The sequence below is a fragment of the Erinaceus europaeus genome, chromosome 3 (genome assembly GCF_950295315.1).
Source record: "Erinaceus europaeus chromosome 3, mEriEur2.1, whole genome shotgun sequence".
Lineage (NCBI taxonomy): Eukaryota > Metazoa > Chordata > Mammalia > Eulipotyphla > Erinaceidae > Erinaceus > Erinaceus europaeus.
This window is the reverse complement of record NC_080164.1, coordinates 19683249-19702140: the sequence shown is the minus strand read 5'-3', so window position 1 is coordinate 19702140 and position 18892 is coordinate 19683249. Positions and strand designations below refer to the sequence as shown.

Here is an 18892-nt window from a genome sequence, read left to right as displayed (position 1 = left end):
TCAGGAGGACCTGGGGGTCCCTGACTGCACACACTCAGTCCAGTTTAGGCTCAAGCCACCTCCCCCCAGGCCATGCCAGACCACCCCTGCCCCTGGGGGCCCAGTTTCAGACTCAGGGCATCTTTGTGAGCCCTTCCCCAGTACCCATCCATCTCCCCAGAGCTTCTAGAATCCAGGGTGATGGTGTGATCTCATCTGCACACAAAGGCATGAAAGCCACCAAGCTAGGGATCAGGCAGCCCCACCCCCCTGCCCGCAAGTGTGCCCCCCACCATGCCCTATGTCTGAGCCCAGTCACTGGGTCCCTGAGGCAGTGGGACCTGGGAGCAGGGCCCACAGCAGGGCTCGGGGTGGTGTGCGGCAGCAGCTGACCATCCCTCCTTGTCGGCAGTGATGGAGGGCCACGGGGAAGTGAACATTAAGCATTATCTAAACTGCAGCCACTGTGAGGTGGATGAGTGCCACCTGGACCCTGAGAGCCACAAGGTCATCTGCTTCTGCGACCATGGGACCGTGCTGGCAGAGGACGGTGTCTCCTGTGTGGGTAAGTGGGGAAATGGGTTAGAGAGATGGGGTGGAAGGTCCTGTCTGTCCCCCAACATCCTACCCTGACCTGTGTGTGATCAGTGATCATAGGAGCCCAAGGTGTGACTCCTTTCATCCCCACCAGAGGGCATCGTGTATCCACAGGAGCCTCTGGGCCCCTAGTCTCAAGACCCCCATTCCATCCAGGTGGTGGGGCAAACAGAACCAGACCTGCTGGCTTCAGTTCCAGCCCCGTCCCCCAGCCCTTACATCCGCTGCAGACTAAGCAGGCCCTCCAACCCGCTGTGATTCCATTGGCCAGTCCAGGCCCACCCCCATCTCCTCACCATCATCCTACTCCTGCCACTCAAATTTCTTTCTGTCAAGGTCCCCTCTGGGGTGTAATGACCAGGACCAGGCACAAGGTCTCAGCTGTTGTCTGGGATCTGGGGACCAGGACTCTGTTTCAGAGGCTTTGGGGTCTCCTGGGCTGTGGTCACCTAAGGCCCCAGTTCTCTGTCACCCTCATCCGATCCCTGTGTGCTTGGCAGTCTAGGTCAGTCTCCAGACAGTGTTGTTTCCTCCCTGTCCGTGATCCAGGTCCCCTCCCAAAACCACCACTGAAATCGGTGAAGCTGAGACAGAACTGTTCTATGCCCGGGTCCTCGGAGCAAGAGACACCCAGGGCATCTAGGGATAGAGGGGGTGGCATGGGTGGCCTAGTCTTGGCAGGGGAGAGGGTATCATGGTGGCTGGTCCTGGCATGGGAGAGCATGTGTGACCTGGGAAGGGTCAGCATGGTTACTAGCAGCCCCTGGGGACGTGTCTTCCAGTGTCGCCCACCCCGGAGCCCCACCTGCCACTGTCACTCATCCTCTCGGTGGTGACCTCCGCCCTGGTGGCTGCTCTTGTCCTGGCTTTCTCTGGCATCATGATTGGTGAGTGTGAGAAAGCCTCGAGCCACCAAGTGGCTGACTGGGGCAGAGACAGAGACAGCCTGAGCCTCGGAGACAAGTCTTTGAGAGCAAGAGACAGGTTCCAGAATGTGCTGGCAGGCTTGCCAAGCCGCATCTGGAAAAGTGACCCTCTGGCCTCTCTCAGCCTCTCACCCTCCCCTGCACATGGCCAGACTCTGAACGGTCCTCCCCATGTTCCCAGACCCCTACCCATTTCTACTCCAGTCGCCCAGAAAAGGCTTGCACGGTCCATTCTGCCCGGGGTGTTTCTAGCAGGACCCAGATGAATGAATCTCAGTCCTGGCAGGTGACAGTAAGCTCCATCCACAGGCTGTGAGGAGCTTTTTGCTTCCTTCCCTTGTGTAAACTCCCCATGGGCAGCTTATCACTGGGTGTGCTGCCGAGGGTCCCGGTCTTAGAGGAGGCAAGGGAGAGCTGGGGAGGCTTCCTGGAGGAGGGAGCCCATTCTGGGCCTCGAGGGCCAGGTCCCCCTTGCAACACCCCATCCCACCCACCCCCCAACACACACGCAGTGTACAGGCGGAAGCATCAGGAGCTGCAGGCCATGCAGATGGAGCTGCAGAGCCCCGAGTACAAGCTGAGCAAGCTGCGCACCTCCACCATCATGAGCGACTACAACCCCAACTACTGCTTCGCAGGCAAGACCTCCTCCATCAGCGACCTCAAGGAGGTGCCCCGGAAGAACATCGCCCTGCTCCGGTCAGCCCCCGCCCTGCGAAGGGTGCAGGAGAGCTCAGGCTGCTGGGGCGCGTTGAGTGGGGTATCTAACACCCCAGACATGCAAGGGGGGGTCTTAACACCCTCAGATAGGCAGAGGGTGTTGCATTGACACCCCAGAGGTGAGGGTGCCCTCAGTCCCCTGGCCCACTCGCCTGGGTTTCACCTGCTCCCCCCCAACCACCTTATAGGGGCCTGGGCCATGGTGCCTTCGGGGAGGTGTACGAAGGCCAGGTGTCTGGCACGCCGGGGGACCCCAGCCCCCTGCAGGTGGCCGTGAAGGTAAGAGCAGCCCTGGGAGGGGTCCAGAAGACACAGCCTCTGCCCACCCCACCCCTATTCCCTGCAGCTTACAGCTCCCTCTGTGCACAGACGCTGCCTGAGGTGTGTTCCGAACAGGACGAGCTGGACTTCCTCATGGAGGCCCTGATCATCAGGTAGGCCACACAGGGACTCGGCTGGGATGGGCCTGCCCCAGCCCCACTCCACGCTCCACACCCACCCTGGCCTCTGCCCCCCCCCCCCCCGCCCCAGCACACACGTTTCCAGGCTGCATCTGGATAAGCAGCTGCTGGGTGAGGAGCTCTGTGCCCTGCTGTCCCTCCCAAGGCCAAGCATCACCACTCATGAGGTTCAGGTCCCGGGACCACATGACAGCACCGTGGATAGCAATGTCTCACCTCCCTCTCTGTCCTTGTCAGTCTTTCAAAAACATAAAAGAATAAGAAACTGTCCCGGCCCAAAAAAGAATTTTGGTGCATACTCCCAGAGAGGGGAAAGTTAGGTGAAGATAAGTACTAGTGGGTTCTGAACCTCATTTCCACTAGGACCCAGAACTTTTGTGACATGGAACCTTTGTTTTTGCCCCATCACTGAGACAGGAGAGATTCTGGAGAACACCTGGGGAAATCAGGCACTATTTCTCTTATCTGAGAGGGAGAAGGGAAAAGGAAGGACAAGTATGATGTCATAAGTGGAAGACAGAGAATTCAAACACATGAACATGAAAAAATATATATAGTCAACCCATAACTGTGACCTTGGAAAAACTATGGTGGTTAGTGTTGGGGGAGGGGAGGGGACACACAGAACTTGGTTGTGGGAGTGGTGTGAAATTATATCCCTCTTACCTTGTAATTCACTATGAAATCATTAATAAAAATTAAGAGAAAAAGAGAGAGAAAGAGGCAGTGCTAGGGGTGGGGGTACTCAGTGAGGCTCCGACTTCACTCCCCAGCACTACATAATCAGTTTTTAAAAAGAAACATTTCCTGACCCGGCTTTGTGTCTGCTCTCTCTGCTCTGCTGTGCAGCAAATTCAACCACCAGAACATTGTGCGCTGCATCGGCGTGAGTCTGCAGGCCCTGCCCCGCTTCATCCTGCTGGAGCTCATGGCGGGCGGTGACCTCAAGTCCTTCCTGCGGGAGACCCGCCCTCGTCCAGTGAGTAGCAGCCCTTACCCAGGGTAAAAGGAGCCATGTTTCTGGGGCTGAAGGAGGCTGGGGGACAATGAATAGAGCATGGACATGACCCAGGGGGAACTGGGGGTCCCCAAGCCTAACCCCACTCAGGGCCTACTGGTTCTGGAAAGCCAAGCTAGTCACAAGGTCCAAGAAGGGGGGGGGGGGCTGTGCCCATTCCCCAGTGGGGGCATCCTGGCCTAATGAGTTTCTGAACAAAGTGCTGGAATGTTCTAGGGGGTAGTGCTCACATGATGATTAAGAGGTCTGGGAGACAGCAAACCCTTGGGTCCAGGGACTCCCCCAGCTCCTCTTGGTCACTAAACACTGCGTGCTGCCTCAGTGCCCGCAGCGGGCTGTCCCAGGTGGGGACTCTGGATTAGAGAACACAGAGCCCAGCACCCCTACTGGTGTTGGTACTGACCTCGGGGCTCCTTTGAAGCTGGCCTTTTTGACCACCCCCCGACACACACACACACACACACACCAAAGCCATCTCATGCCTGGGTCCCTGTCTTCCCACAGAGCCAGCCCTCCTCACTGGCCATGCTGGACCTTCTGCATGTGGCTCGGGACATCGCCTGTGGCTGCCAGTACCTGGAGGAGAACCACTTCATCCACCGGTGAGTGGGGCCCCGGCCCTGCCCTCCCCTCCGCCTGCTGGAAGCTGCCCAACTTGGCAGGATGGCTCAGGGCCCTTTCAGAGAACAGTCTCACTACTGAGCTGTTGGATGATTCCATTTTCATTGTCTTTATGGTGACGGCAAAGCAGCTTGCCTGGCTGGTGTGTGCACCACCCAAGTTCAAGCCCAGCCTCCACCACATTGGAGCAAGCTTCAGTGCTGTGGTGTCTTTCATGCTCTGCCTCTGTCTCTGCCTCTGTCTTTTCATCTGAAAAGGTCACTCCAGAGCAATGAAACCCCAGCATGTGAGTGCAGCCTGTGCTGTGACCAGGGTCCCCTTGCTTCTCAAGACGCTCTGCTTTCTAGTCCTCAGCCCACTGAGCAGAGGCTGTCTGGGTTAGAGAGCCTGCGGTCTTTCTGCTGAGATACTGAAGCCTGCTTCCCCAGAGCTGTAGTTCGTTTTCACTGCCTCCTGTGCTCTGCTACTGTGCGTGGCAAAAGGGTCACAGGGTCTCAAGCTATCTGTCATTTCCTTGTCTGTAAATAGTTACAAAACTCCATCCCAGAGTAAGTCTGTTACTCCTTTTTTTCCTCTTTATTCCCCAACGATTGAAACTGCCAAGGATCCAATCCAAGCATGTTACCAGGTGCTCTGCTTTATAAAGCAGAGCAATACGCTGGCTAGCAGACATTGGCAAAGCTTTTCTTCTGGAAAGCTAGTTTCACCTCTGCTAACTGGCAGAAGGTCTGTGGCACATGCCCACGACAGGGCCACGCAGAGCTCTCCTCCCTCAGCCCGTTCCTGCCTTACCCTTTGCAGACTTCCTGCGGGTTCACTTCCAGAGCTCAGAGCAGAACTCCCTCTCCTGTCACCTGCACCTCCGGTAGACACGGTTTCCTTCCATCTGAAGAATTTTTGATATGCATCATCCTACCAATTTTTAGTGTGTTTTGCAAGCCTCCAAGTCTTTCTTACCTTTCCATTTGAGATCACTTCTTATAAAAATCTACCCTTCCATTTGTATCAGTGTGAAGACCTTTCTTTCTATTTATTTATTTGGATAGAAACAGAGAATTTGAGAGGAGAGGGGAGATAGAGAGACAGGCACCTGCAGCCCTGATTCACCACTCATGAAGCTTTCCCCATTGCAGGTGGGGATAAAGGGCTTGAACGTAGGTCCTTGCACAGTGTAGTGTGAATGTTTAACCAGATGCTATATCACCTGGCCCCTGAAGACCTTGCCAGAGCCATAAACATCGCTCCTGGTCTACGTCACCATGTTTGTCTTAAGAAGCAGTGCATCCTAAGCCATCATCTCCAGCCTACATCCTGTCTTTATAATCCTCTCGGGGAGTTTTCTGAAACCCACTGGAAACTGTAACACACCACCCAAGGACTTTGTTTTCTGTCCAAGACTTACAGACTATTAGAGAACCTTCCAGAACTCCAGCTGCACCCTCTATCCCCACATGTAAGTCATGGGTGGGTAAGCAGTGAGTGGGCACCAGGTGTTCTGGAAGGTCCCAAGCATGCCTTCGGGCTTACTTCTGGGAAACAGGCTCTGGAGAGCACCGGCAGTGAAGAGAAGACTACCTTGGAAGCTAACATGAGTGTTTCCTTAGCCACGCAGCAAGGATGCATGTTTAGCAAAGGCGCCAGATCAAACCATGGCTGTCAGGACCACAACAGCTTGTTTAAGAAGAGAACAAGGAGTACTGTGGAATCCCTGGACAAGTCGTATGTGGCATCTAGGGGGTCATGCTCTTCCAGAAGCTTCCTTGAAGCAGCAGCAGAAAGCAATCAGCAAAATGTGCAGAGCAGATTTGGGGCTAAATGACATTTTCCCTGTGCCTAGATTGTCTAAGTTTCAGTTTGTTTTTGTTTTGTTTTTACTAAAATGAAGGTAATAATTGCCTCCTGTATCTCACAAGGTTGTTGTGTGAAACAGATATGAAGCCCTTTGAACAGGGCCAGGACATGGTAAAAGGCCAATAAATTCTAGTTTCCATTACAGTCACTATTATCATCCCACTAGACTTTCCCAATCACCACCCCAAATTCTTTTCCATTTTCCTGTTTTTGTCTGTGCTATTTAGAGCTTAGAGTTGTTATAAACAGTGAAATGTAATGTAGTAAGGAAACTAGAAGGCAGAAGAGGGAAGTATTTGAACTTCAAACTGGAGGTGAAATTCCTAGATGAATAAGATAATTTCTCCTCCCAGCAGTAAAACTGGGAAATTCATATCTCCATATCCCCCCTCCTCCTTCTCCCCCTCCACCTCCTTCTTCTTCTTCTTTCTCCTTCTTCTTCTTCTTTCTCCTCCTCCTCCTCCTCCTCCTCCTCCTCCTCCTCCTCCTCCTTCTTCTCTCTATCTGTCTGTCTATCCCTGTCTCTCTCTCTCTCTCTCTCTCTCTCTCTCTCTCTCTCTCTCTCTCTCCTCCCAGGGACATTGCTGCCAGGAACTGCCTCCTGACCTGTCCTGGCCCCGGCAGAGTGGCCAAGATTGGGGACTTTGGAATGGCCCGGGACATCTACCGGTGAGTAGAGACTGCCCTTTCAGCCATCCCCAAGACCCTTCCCTGGGCCTCAGTCCCTCCAGCGAGTGGGAACATGTTGCCTAAGTCACATGTCATCTCAGGAGCTTGTCAGCCAGCTGCCTGAAATTTCATTAAGTTCTTTTTCAGACTATGAGAAACCTTAATTAGTGCCCAGGCCTGGCGGACTAATTCTAGGCTCATACTGCCTGCCATAATTGACACAGAGTTCTTAATTAGGTTGTCTTTCTGGTTCCAGCTCTCTAATCCTAGCAAGTGCTGAGACACAGATTAATCTGAAGACTTGCTATGAAAAAAGTTTCTAAGAAGGTTTAATTTAGTTGACACCTCCCCTCAGTGCTCAGAACTTCTCTTGTTTTGTTTCAATTTGGTGCTGGGGGGTGAACCCCAGGCTACCTGCATGAGTGACGCCACCATAAGCAGCCTCCCTGGCCCAGTTTTTAAATTCTGTATATTTAGAAAGGGAGAGACAGGAAGAGAGAGAGGTGAATGAGAGGGAGAGACAGCAAGGCACCCTCCACCACCCATGAAATGCCCCCCTTGTGCTGTGCATGGCGCTCCCAGGCAGTGCCAGGCTTTCTCACCCAGGGCCTCATGCAAGGCAGGGATTGTACCCAGTGAGCTAAGTCCTGATCTCTGTGCTCAAGATTTCAGGAGTCAGGATCACCCCAGACAAGAGCACCCCAGAGGGAAGGACTGTGAGCCGAGCTCATTGTCTCTCTACTCATACCAGGAAACAAAGGAGGAGAATTCAGAGTCCAGTGGGGCTCAGCTCAGCTTTATTCCCCTAACCCCTATCTTATTCTCAAGGCTACAGTGAAAATGGATAATAAAATATTTTAATTAAGAAGAAACCTTCTGAGGCTCCTTATCTCACTCTTCTCTCCCCGTCCCATTCTGTCACTTGCCTCCCTGATGTCCTCCTGGAGCCGAGCCAGTCTCCCTGCACCTGGGGACAGAGGGGCGGTCATGTTGAGCCTGCCCTCTTTGAGTGGAGATCAGGGGCTCCTCCTCTGGGTCTGAAGGCTTCCACCAGAGCTGTGAAGTCTCTATGGATGGTGTGGTGCCCTGTTCCTACCTTCTGGAATTTGGGAGACAGAGTTAGTAATGCAGCCACCCACCTGTCCTTCCCTTCTCCCCATGGCCTTCAGGTAGCCAGACACACCCGCACTCCTCCGTCTCCCTTCCCAGGAGGTCCTAGGGTCACCCATGCTTTCGGGCATGACTTAAAGGAGCCCCAGTCATCTGGGTCATACTGTTCCTCCCTGTGTGATGGCCCCTAGCCCCCAACTCCTGCCTTCCCTGCTCCCAGACCTACCTACACTCTTCCTGTCCCCAGAAGCAGGCTTCCAGGGGCCTCTGTGCCATAGAGGCCAGCAGCCCACTCGATGGCTCTGTGAGGCTTTCCCCCTGCGTTGGCCCCAACTCAGAGTGAATCAGCCCTTCCCTCCACTCGGGTCCCTAAGCTTCACACACACCTTCATCACCTGCCGCACCGTACAACCTCATTGTGTCTGTCTTTCCCACTAAGTCAGATCTGGAGGCCAGCGATGATAACTTATGTCCTCGGCTCACGGCAGAGTAGCTGAGACATCCTAAATCCTCACTGCATGTTTATTAAAGCAATTAATCAACCTCGGAGCTGGCAGGAAGCTCCCTCCCCTCGCCCACCCCAAGAGGAGCATCACCCCCAGGAGTGAGTTCATTTATGACTTTCTTCAGTGATATCATTCATGCAGCTCACTGCTCACCACTAATGGCACGTCTGCTTACGAGCCCCGGGCCCTGTCTGCCCTGCCAGGAGGGCTGTGCCAAGGGTGGGAGTGCTGGGGGGCCGAGTGGTTTAAGTGTCTTCACTGAACAAAAGCTGCCTGAGAGCCAGGGAGGACCACAGCCTGGCTAGGCAGCCCCAGCGTGGAGCAGGTATTCCGGGTTCCTGAGGCCTGAGTTAGCAGCAGAGATGAGACGCCTGACCGGCTTTAGCCATAGCTCAGATCCTCCTTCTGTGCCTCCAGCGGCCGGCCATTTCACCTCCCATCAAATGAGGCTGAGTTCTGGACTCACTGATCTGTGTCCCTGGCTCCAGAGACACAAGAACCCCTGGAACATTTCACTCCCCATCATGGGGAAACTCTGCTTCCTCCAGGGGCCCAGAGTCCCCACTCTTAGCCCACCCCTGGACTCAGATTTGGTGTTCAATCCTCCCACACAGAGCCAGCTACTACCGCAAGGGCGGCTGTGCCATGCTGCCGGTCAAGTGGATGCCCCCGGAGGCCTTCATGGAGGGAATATTCACCTCTAAGACAGACACGTGGTGAGTCCCTCTGCCACCCGCCTCCCAGTCCCATCAAGGAGGTCACCATGGGCCAGGGAGCACCTGTGAGGAGGGGCAAGAAAAGAACCAAACTCCCTCCATGACAGGTGTTCTCAAAGGCTGGGCTGCCCCACCAGCATCTGGAGGGTTGTGGAGCCTTTCACTTGACAGGTCTGCCCCACAATGCAGCACTGAGTTCTAACTGGGAAAGCAGCCGGTGTGATGTTCCACACTGAGGAGGAAAGGAAAGAAGAGGCAGCACAGTGAAAGGGCCCCAGTGAGCCACTCCCGCTAGTGGGAGGCTGTCCTGCTTGTATGACGGCTCCCTGTTTTGCCAGCTCCCCGGCCCCAACCATCATCCTGCCCTCTGCTTCTGTGAATCTACAGACAAGTAGTGCCACACAGGGCTTGTCTGCCCATGCCTGGCTGGTCTCACTCAACACAGAACCCTGCTCATTGATCTGTGCTGTCAAATTGGCGAGTTTTTTTTTTTTTATTGTGGAGCACTATTCCCTCCTCTGTCTTTCTCAGCCATCAGCAGACTCTTAGCTGCTTTCCAAATCACAGGTGCTGTGCATAAGGCTTCAGTGAATAGGGGGAGGTGGCCAGAGATCTCTGCAAGTTATTTTGTTTCCTTTGGATAAATGCCCAGACATGAGGTTGCTGGAGCATAAGATGGTTCTCTCTCTCTCTCAGTGTCTCTCTCTCTCAGCCTCTCTCTCTCTCTCTCTCCTCTTCTCTTCTCTTCTCTTCTCTTCTCTTTTTTTGCCTCCAGGGTTATTGCTGGTTCTCAGTGCCTGATCTAAGAATCCACTGCTCCTGGAGGCTATTTTTTCCCTTTTGTTGCCCTTGTTTTTCTATTGTTGTTGTGATTATTATTGTTGTCGTTGATATCATTGTTGTTGGATAGGACAGAGAGAAATGGAGAGAGGAGGGGAAGACAGAGAGGGGGAGAGAAAGACAGACACCTGAAGACCTGCTTTACTGCTTGTGAAGCAACTCCCCTGCAGGTGGGGAGCCGGGGATCAAACTGAGATCCTTATGCCAGTCCTTGCGCTTTGAGCCATGTGCGCTTAACCTGCTGTGCTACCGCCCAACCCTGGTGATTCTCTGTTTAATTTTCTGAGGCATTTCCATAGTGGTTTACCTATGCAGTGTAAGAGCAGTAAAAGCGTGTCATTTTGAATGAAAAGCTGAACCAGTGCTCCCTCCCCAAGCACATGAGTGCTAACAGATGGCCTTTTAGGTGCATAAAAATCCACAAGGACTGAGGCCGGGGCAGTAGTGCACCGGGTTAAGTGCACACATTGTCATGCACAAGGACCCAGGTTGGAGTCCCCACTCCCTAACTGCAGAGCGTGACTTCAAAAGCGGTAAAGCAGGTGTCTCTCTTTTTCCCTCTCTATCTCTCCTTCCCCTCTCAATTTTTCTCAGTCCTATCAAATTAAAAAAGAAGAAGAGAAAAGGAAAAGAAAAGAGGAAGGGATGGGTAACAGCCATCAGGAGCAGTAGACTCCTCTTGCAGGCACAGAGCCACATTGACAACCCCGGTGGCAAATAATGAGGAGCCAGGTGGTGGTGGCACACCCAGTGCCATGTGCAAGGATATGAGCTCAAGTTCCCACTCCCCACTACAGATGCAGCAGGTGTCTGTTATTCTCTCTCCCTATTTCCTCTTCCATTCTCAATTTCTCTCTGTCCTAGCCAATAAAATAGAAAGGGAAAAATGGCCACCAGGAGCAGTGGTTTTGTAGTTCTGCACCAAGACCCAGGAATAAGATAGGTGGTAATCAATAAATAATAATATAGTAAAAATTTTTTAAAAGATGTTTAAAAATCCACAAAGACAAGAAGACAAAAAAAAAAAAAAAAAAGGCCAAATTTAGGAAAAGCACAAGGTTTACACAAGGTGTCTTGCATGGGAGACTTGGCAAGTTGACATCTAATTCCAGAAGCTGACTGCTCTACCCCAGTGCCAGCAGGCTGGCATCTCTGAAAGCAGCAGTGCAGGGACCAGCCTGAATGCAGGACTAGTGGCTGGGGTGCACAGAGAGCTCTGTAAGACGTGAAGTCCTAGTTGCCAGTGGAGCAGAGGATATTTCTAGACTGAACTTGATGCTCAGGCGTGAACTATAAGTGACTGTGAGGCTGACTGGCTACGTATTTAGAAGCAAAATAAAGCATTTTTTGTTCCCACTATCTGTAGATTCTTTCTTTCGTTTGTTTTGTACATATTTACTCCAGACTGTCACATCACTTACCTTCCACTTTTACAGAAAAAAATTATAATTGATTTAACACTGATTAAGGAATTTAGAAGTAGACTTTTACCTGACACCATACACCAAACTAAATTCCACTGGATTTGAGAAGAAAGCAACTAGAAACACAACTAGAAAAAATTTATTCATCTCGTCTTTGGTAGAGGATGATACAGGGAGCACTGTATAAACTGTGCAGCAGATGGAAGAATTCACAAAATTTTTCCAAGTGGATTTGACCATCTAAAAATTTTGAGTTTGCTAAAATATAATTTCAAAGGCAAGTATTAGAATTAAAAGGTTAAGATCTCTAGTATATAAAATATGTTTACAAGTAAGAGAGAAAATGTTCAAAAGACATAAATAGATAGTTCCTAGGGGGGAAATGAAGTAAATTAATAAATACTTTGGGAAATAGTCAACTATGTTAATTATCCAGTCAATAAGCACAGTTTAACCTACTACCAGACAGCCTCCCTGGCCCAATTTTTTCATTCTTTGTTTAGAAAGAAGGAAAGGGGAGGAGAGGGGAGTCAGACAGAGAGAAAGGAGACATAACAGCACTGCTCCACCAACCCTGGTGGCATCTGTTTGGCACTTCCTTGTGGTGCCAGACCTCAAGTCAAGGCCACACAGGGACTGTGCTCTCCTGGGTGAGCTATCTCCTGGCACCTGGTGCATTCTTTTTAAATTTTTTTAAATTATTTATTTATTGGATAGAGACAGCCAGAAATCGAAGGGAAGGGGGTGATAGGGAGAAAGACAAAGAGACACTTTCAGCACTGCTTCACCACTCACAAAGCTTTCCCCCACAGGTGGGGACCAGGGGCTCGAACCCAGGTCCTTGCACTCAACCAGGTGCACCACCACTCGCACCCCCCCCCCACCCTGTGCATTCTTACATGATTCTGGTTGGCTGTCTGAATGATACATTTGAATGTCAAATGGACAATTTGTACCAAGCATTCTTCAGCGCTTTTTTTTTCTCTTGATCAAGAAATTCACTCAGAATTATTCTAGATCTTATCAGGTTATTCTAGTACCAAATCTAGGGAATTTATAAAAAAAAAAAAAAGAAATTGTCCTTTCAGAAATGCACAGGGCCAAGGAGATAGCATAATGGCTATGCAAGAAGATTTTCATGCCTGGGCTTCAGCGTTCTCCATAATCCACAGCTGAGTGGTGCTCTGGTTTACAAAATAAATTCATAAAGATGTTCATCACAGTATTTTAAAAATATTTTTAAATGGAAAACCATATGGAAATGAGAAGGTAAATCATGGCTCAAGCACTCAGTGGAACACTTTGCAACCATTTTATATTCCATTAACAAAGTGCCTTTATTAGCATGGAAAGTATTAATGCTGTAATGGATTGGGCAAAATATCAAGGGTTGAAATTGCATATTAAATATAACTTTTAACCTATTTTTTTAAATCTAAACTAGACAAGAAAAAAACATGGTAGCAGTGGTTAGCTTTTTATAGAGTTGTATCTGTGTGTCTATCTGTGGTGCACCCACACCTGTCCCCTGTCCCTGCACAGGTCTTTTGGCGTGCTGCTCTGGGAGATATTTTCTCTTGGATACATGCCGTACCCCAGCAAAAGCAACCAGGAAGTCCTGGAGTTTGTCACCAGTGGAGGACGGATGGACCCACCTAAGAACTGCCCTGGGCCTGTGTATGACTCCCACAAACCACTGAGCAATTTAACTTTAAACTTCCCCATGAGCTTCTTAAATTTAGAATGAGAGGACAGAGGCTGATCTGGCTTGATGTCCCTGCAGTGAAGGAGGTCTGTCTTCTGACACTTCTAGTGCAGTAGAGCCATGCCAGAAGAGGTGTCCGCTGTGTGGCTACTGCCTGAGGGCTCCTTCACACACACTTCCAGAGCACCTCCCAAAATCTGCATCCCTGGCTGCATGCTTTGCCACAGGTCTCTACATACTACAAATTCTCTGAGTTTTCTACTGTCTTGACTAGTACCATCACCTTCCTCTCCCAATTAAAGCAGATGGTAAATATTGCTAGAATGTTCTGCCCAGGAGAATCAGTTCAGGAGCTTAAGTAGATGCCTTGGACCGTCAGCAGAGGGCAGCATATGCCAACTACACAGGACCTGCTACCCTCTAGGACAGTGTCACCCTGGCTCCATTTAGGAAACCACTGTTTGGGGTTGGGGTTCCTCCTTGTTTCTTCTACTCTCAACGGCCTCTTCTCTTTTCAGATACCGGATAATGACTCAGTGCTGGCAGCATCAGCCTGAAGACAGACCCAACTTTGCCATAATTTTGGAGAGGATTGAATACTGCACCCAGGTATAAGGGGACTTCAGTTCCCTGCATCGTCACCTCCCCACCACATCTGCTGTCTCGCTCCTCATTCTGCCAGAACATCTCCCTCAGAAGAACATTTTCAAAGTCAGACAATAAAACGCCACGCCTCTAAATTCTCTCAACTTGGCTGTGACACATGGTGTATACATTTTCAAACCAAAGCTATTCCCTAGTTTTATGCGTTGGCTCTCACAGGTCCTTTTGGCTTGGAAGCTGGTGAGCTGGCATTTTTCTCAGAGGGAATTCATTTATCAAGCTGTGTGGGCTCTTTCAGAGAACTTGATGTTCAACAGTTTTTAGATTGTCATGTTGTAGTAGTAGTAATGAGATACACCCACTGATGTATATATACTGTAGAGTGATTTTCTCTTAAGTCTATATCCCTATGGAAAGCAGCAAGTTACATCTTTTCAATGAGTTGCTCTTGAAATTAATAATTAACAGAGAAGGAGTAAAGAATGGAAGTAAAGAACAAGTCAAAGAGGATTAATGCTATTTTTAAACTCTATCTATGATTAAAGGACCAATAAGCTCTAGTAATGGTGTTCCCAATTTGTATCAAATAGTAATGAATTTCATTTCCCTACGTATGTTTTGTTCCACAAAATTTCCTAAAATTCCTAGCACTTCTACTTTACTCATTCACAACTATAGCTGTAAAAACAAAAAAGGGGGGCCAAGCAGTGGTGCACTGGGTTAAGTGCACATAGTACAAAGAGCAAGGACCCATGCAAGGATCTGAGTTTGAGCCCCCGGTTCCCCACCTGCAGGGGGGTTGCTTCATAAGCTGTGAATCAGGTCTTCAGGTGTCTCTTTCTCGCTCTCTATCTCCCCTCCCTTCTCAATTTCTCTCTGTCCTATCCACTAAAAACAATGGAAAAACTGGCCTTCAGGAGTAGTGGATTCGTAGTGCTAGCACCAAGCCCCAGCAAGAACCCTGATTGAAAAAAAAAAAAAAAAAGGAGAATTGACTCTGTTTTGTTTTTCCTCATAACAGTTCAGACTCAAATAGCAGAATCACTACGGTGTCTACATGATGATGCAGTAGATAAATAGACAGACTCAAGTGGGACCCTTCCAAAAATTATAAGAATGAGAAGTAGCTAGAAAAAGAACAAGCAGCAACACATAGCACTCAAAATCATCAGAGCATCTCCCACGGGCACACATCACCCTAGACTTTCCTTTTTAGTTAGAAGAATTTTATTGGGAATAGACTGGAGTATATATGACCTCCATTGGCTGATAAGGTTCATCCAAAGACTGCTAAGGTCTGTGGGGACCCCCAAACCCCTGCCCCAGGCAACTGCTTCAGCAGCTTCTATTAGAACCTTTATCCCCTAAGCCCTCCAGGAAATGGCCATTTTCCCATTCATTTGTTATCCTCAGTAAGCAGGTATTTCCTCATTTGACAAGTAAGATTGTATGACATCCTGACTTGGGTATCTTTCCAGATGCAGCATGTATGGCCTCTGGTTCAGAATTTTAATCAGTTGATTTCTCCCACCTGTAGGACCCCGATGTTATCAACACTGCTTTGCCAATAGAGTATGGCCCTCTGGTGGAGGAAGAAGAGAAGGTGCCCATGAGGCCCAAGGACCCTGAGGGGATAACCCCCCTCCTCGTGGCTCCTCCCCAGGGGAAGCAGGGAGAAGTACAGGGCTCTGCCGCCCAGGCCCCTCTGCAGGCCACATCCTCCGGCAAAGCCCCGAAGAAGCCCGCGGCCGGGAGCTCTGTGCGGGTCCCCAGAGGGCCAGCTGTGGATGGCGGACACGTGAACATGGCTTTCTCTCAGTCCAACCCGCCCTCAGAGCTGCACAAAGCCCAGGGGTCCAGAAACAAACCCACCAGCCTATGGAACCCAACCTATGGCTCCTGGTTTACAGAGAAACCTGCCAAAAAGAACAATCCTCCCGTCAAGAAGGAGCAACTTGAGCGAGGCAGCTCGGGTCGTGAAGGGAACGATCCTGTTCCCCCCAGCGTGGCGACCGGGAGGCTGACCGGCGCCTCTCTGCTTTTAGAACCATCCTCGCTGACGGCCAACATGAAGGAAGTTCCTCTCTTCAGGCTGCGCCATTTCCCGTGTGGCACCGTCAACTACGGCTACCAGCAGCAAGGCCTGCCCCTGGAGACCGCCATGGTTCCCGGAAGTGGCCCCGGAAGTGGCCCCTATGAGGATGCCATGCTGAAACTCCAGCCGGGGCCCTGAGCTGGGGCCTCCCTGCTCCTTCTGGGGAGCCCCAACCCGGCGGAGGAGGGCAGGTCTCTGCCCCTCCGCAAAACCAGAGACCTCACGTCACTCTTCATTGCGTGCCAACTCGTTTGGAAGTGCCACATCCAAAGCTGTGCTTTCACAATGCCATTTTGAGAGATTCTGAGCATGGGTTCTCTGGTCTTTCAAAGAAGAGAACGTCCTCACAGAGGAGGGGTAAATGCGGGGCCCAGAGGTGGTTGTAAGGGTCTGGGGTGTGGTTGGTGCACACACCCTCAGGCCTCGTTCAGTTGTGTGTGTCCTGCTCCAGGGCAGTCAGCCCCTTATGCGTTTCGTCATGGGAATCTTAGCCATCTTCTTACCTTGTGATGTAGGCCTCGGCCACTTAAGGGGGAAGAGAGTAAATATGAAGGAGTTATTTGTATGAGCCAGCAGGAGAGGGAGGGGAAAGCCATTCTTCAGCTGGAAAAGAAAAGGCAGAGACAACTAACTGAAATGTGACTGAGATGCTTTTGATTTTCCCAGTCACCACGATTGTAAAAATATGGTGGAGTATTATGGTAGTGTAGAGAAACTGTGTGTTGCTTGTCTAAAGGAGACAGACTTTTACAGTGTTCTGAGTATGCTAAAATACCTGTTAGATCCAGAGATTCAAACATTCTGTAATATACCTCATGCCTTAAGAAAACCCTCCTGCTAAAAGTGAGCAAGAAAGTATGAGGTTTCCTACTGGATCGAAAACACTGAAGTTTGGATTATCACTTATTTACGAACTTTTCACTGATTAAATGAACTCTGGTCATTAAAAACAAAGATTTTAAGCAGTAGTGATTATGTAGAAACATCGTACACGGGTGGGTCAGTCTGCCCTAGATGAGAATCTTCTAACAATTTCTATCATGAAAACTACCACAGTGAAGAAGGTTCTGTTCATCAGGATGAGCGAGCCAGGGGGTAATGGGTCCTCCAGTATCCCTGAGAGGTACCAATGTGCTATCCTTGTTCCAGTGCCATCGGAGTTTCCTCTCTCTGGGACATGTGATCCCAGCTCACACAGGAACACAAGTTTGCCGAAGCATACAAACAGCATAACCTGTACAGCTATCAGATGTGGACTGAAAGGGGGATTTTCCTGAGTGGCTATGCACAAAGGAACTTAAGAGACGTGCTGGCTGAAGGTGAAACTGACATGTTGCCGTGGTAGTTCTGACCCTGGTTTTCACAGATGAAGTTCTTTCCAGGAAGGCAGTTGGGAACCTGTTAAAATATGCATGCACACATATGCAGTCACTGCTTACATTAGTAGTAGGTGTCACTTCATTCTCTTTCTGCTTCCCCTCCATTTTCATGCCCTGTTTCTTTTCTGACACTGGTTGTGCCAAAGCATCACTTTGAGAGGACAGCATTTTTTATATTCTTGCTAGCACTAGACATTCCCAAGCAAGAGGACTGTGTATATATAAACATATGTAAGCACCTCAATTTTACCTACACAAAAAGCATCATGATGGATGTGGGAAAGCCATCCTGTTCTAAGCCAGTATTAGACAAGTGTTCATTTCTCCTGAGGCACCTGCCTCGCTCCACTTGGTAGTTCTGTGTATCTGTAGTAATGCCAATATTCTGTACTCCACTTTTCCTTATCCTCTTAACTGCCAGATATATTTTCATCAAACATACATGAAGATAAAATATCAGTGACCTAACTCATTGCTAAATAAACTCATCAGTAAAGTTTTGGCTCATCCCAGGCACAAAGATGAATATTATGTAACTATGTAAACATGAATGCGACACACGTGCCGCACGTCTAGAGGAGCCCAAGCATCACACTTTGAGAAACACTCTTCTGAAGGATAACCACAGGAGCTGTCAGAGATTGAGAATAATTTTCACTTTCTATATGTAACACTAGTGACCACTTAAACAGGGAGCATGCTACGTGGTTCAACAATCAACTGTATTGTTATCAGTGGGGGACAGCCTCGTCTCTTTGTCTTCTGAAAAACTGCAAGCCCATTACATTTTCAGGTTGTGCCTTACTACTGCTAAGATTGGTTCATTTTCTCTAGTTGTCTTTATTGGTATCACTTCTCATGTAAATGGTAGTCAAGTCTTAAAAGCCTGTATCCACAGATAAGTCAATAAACAACTTCACCCTGAGAGATGGTGACCTCAAGATGTCTCATTGAACTCACTGTAAACCCATCATATCAGCATACTGCTAGTCAGGACTACTGTCCACTTGATGTCACACCAGCTTTTTGGTCACAGGAGCCCATGCAGATGCTGTGGACACTAGCATGAATTCTGATAGAAAGTTCCACCCTGACATGAACTAGCACAGTGATAGTTTGCTAGGGTTGTGTTAACTAAATCATCAGCATGTCCAGAAAGTTCAGCAAAATCTCTCAATCATTTCACTGGAAAATTGACAATTATTTAAGAATGGCCAGTTAACATGTGGCCCCTCATAATTATAGCAAATCAAATTAGCAGGAATAAACTTTTAATTAAAACAAAACTACGATCTGTGTAGAGTTAAGATCTCCCCCTTGTCACTGTCCTTCCCTCAGGAAAAGGTAAAAATTATGAGAAAGCTCTGGAGTTCCCCTCAAGCCTCTTGAGTTTCCCAGTGGTTGAGGGCTGGGTGCGGTGAGGATCTCGAGAGGTGGGGTGTGTCTGTCTATGCATGCCCTCCCTTCTGTGCCATATTTGACTTCATCTGTCAGATGTATAATGACAGGGGTAAGAACACTACCAGAACCAAATCCTTTCCAGCTCCAAAGAAGAATGTAAAGTCTCTATCCCACTGGGAAATAAGTGTCAAAAATAATAAAGCATTACAGGAAGAAAAATATTTAACCAACTTATATGATTTCTTTTAAAGTCTGGCATCTCCATATAGAA

The 18892-nt window shown here is 49.4% G+C and overlaps 1 protein-coding gene across 1 annotated transcript in view; it reads left to right on the top strand.

Annotated features, from left to right (window-relative positions):
- Window positions 1-18161, top strand: part of ALK (ALK receptor tyrosine kinase) — a 739964-nt gene extending 721803 nt beyond the window's left edge. Inside the window, exons 18-29 of the mRNA XM_060188423.1 lie at window positions 392-544; window positions 1359-1463; window positions 2015-2201; window positions 2411-2501; window positions 2592-2656; window positions 3533-3662; window positions 4206-4303; window positions 6750-6842; window positions 9073-9174; window positions 12981-13115; window positions 13662-13752; window positions 15284-18161. Coding sequence (XP_060044406.1) covers window positions 392-544; window positions 1359-1463; window positions 2015-2201; window positions 2411-2501; window positions 2592-2656; window positions 3533-3662; window positions 4206-4303; window positions 6750-6842; window positions 9073-9174; window positions 12981-13115; window positions 13662-13752; window positions 15284-15979 — 1946 coding nt within the window. The 3' untranslated portion in view covers window positions 15980-18161. The remainder of the gene's footprint in view (window positions 1-391; window positions 545-1358; window positions 1464-2014; window positions 2202-2410; window positions 2502-2591; window positions 2657-3532; window positions 3663-4205; window positions 4304-6749; window positions 6843-9072; window positions 9175-12980; window positions 13116-13661; window positions 13753-15283) is intronic.
- The last annotated feature ends 731 nt before the right edge of the window (window positions 18162-18892 follow it).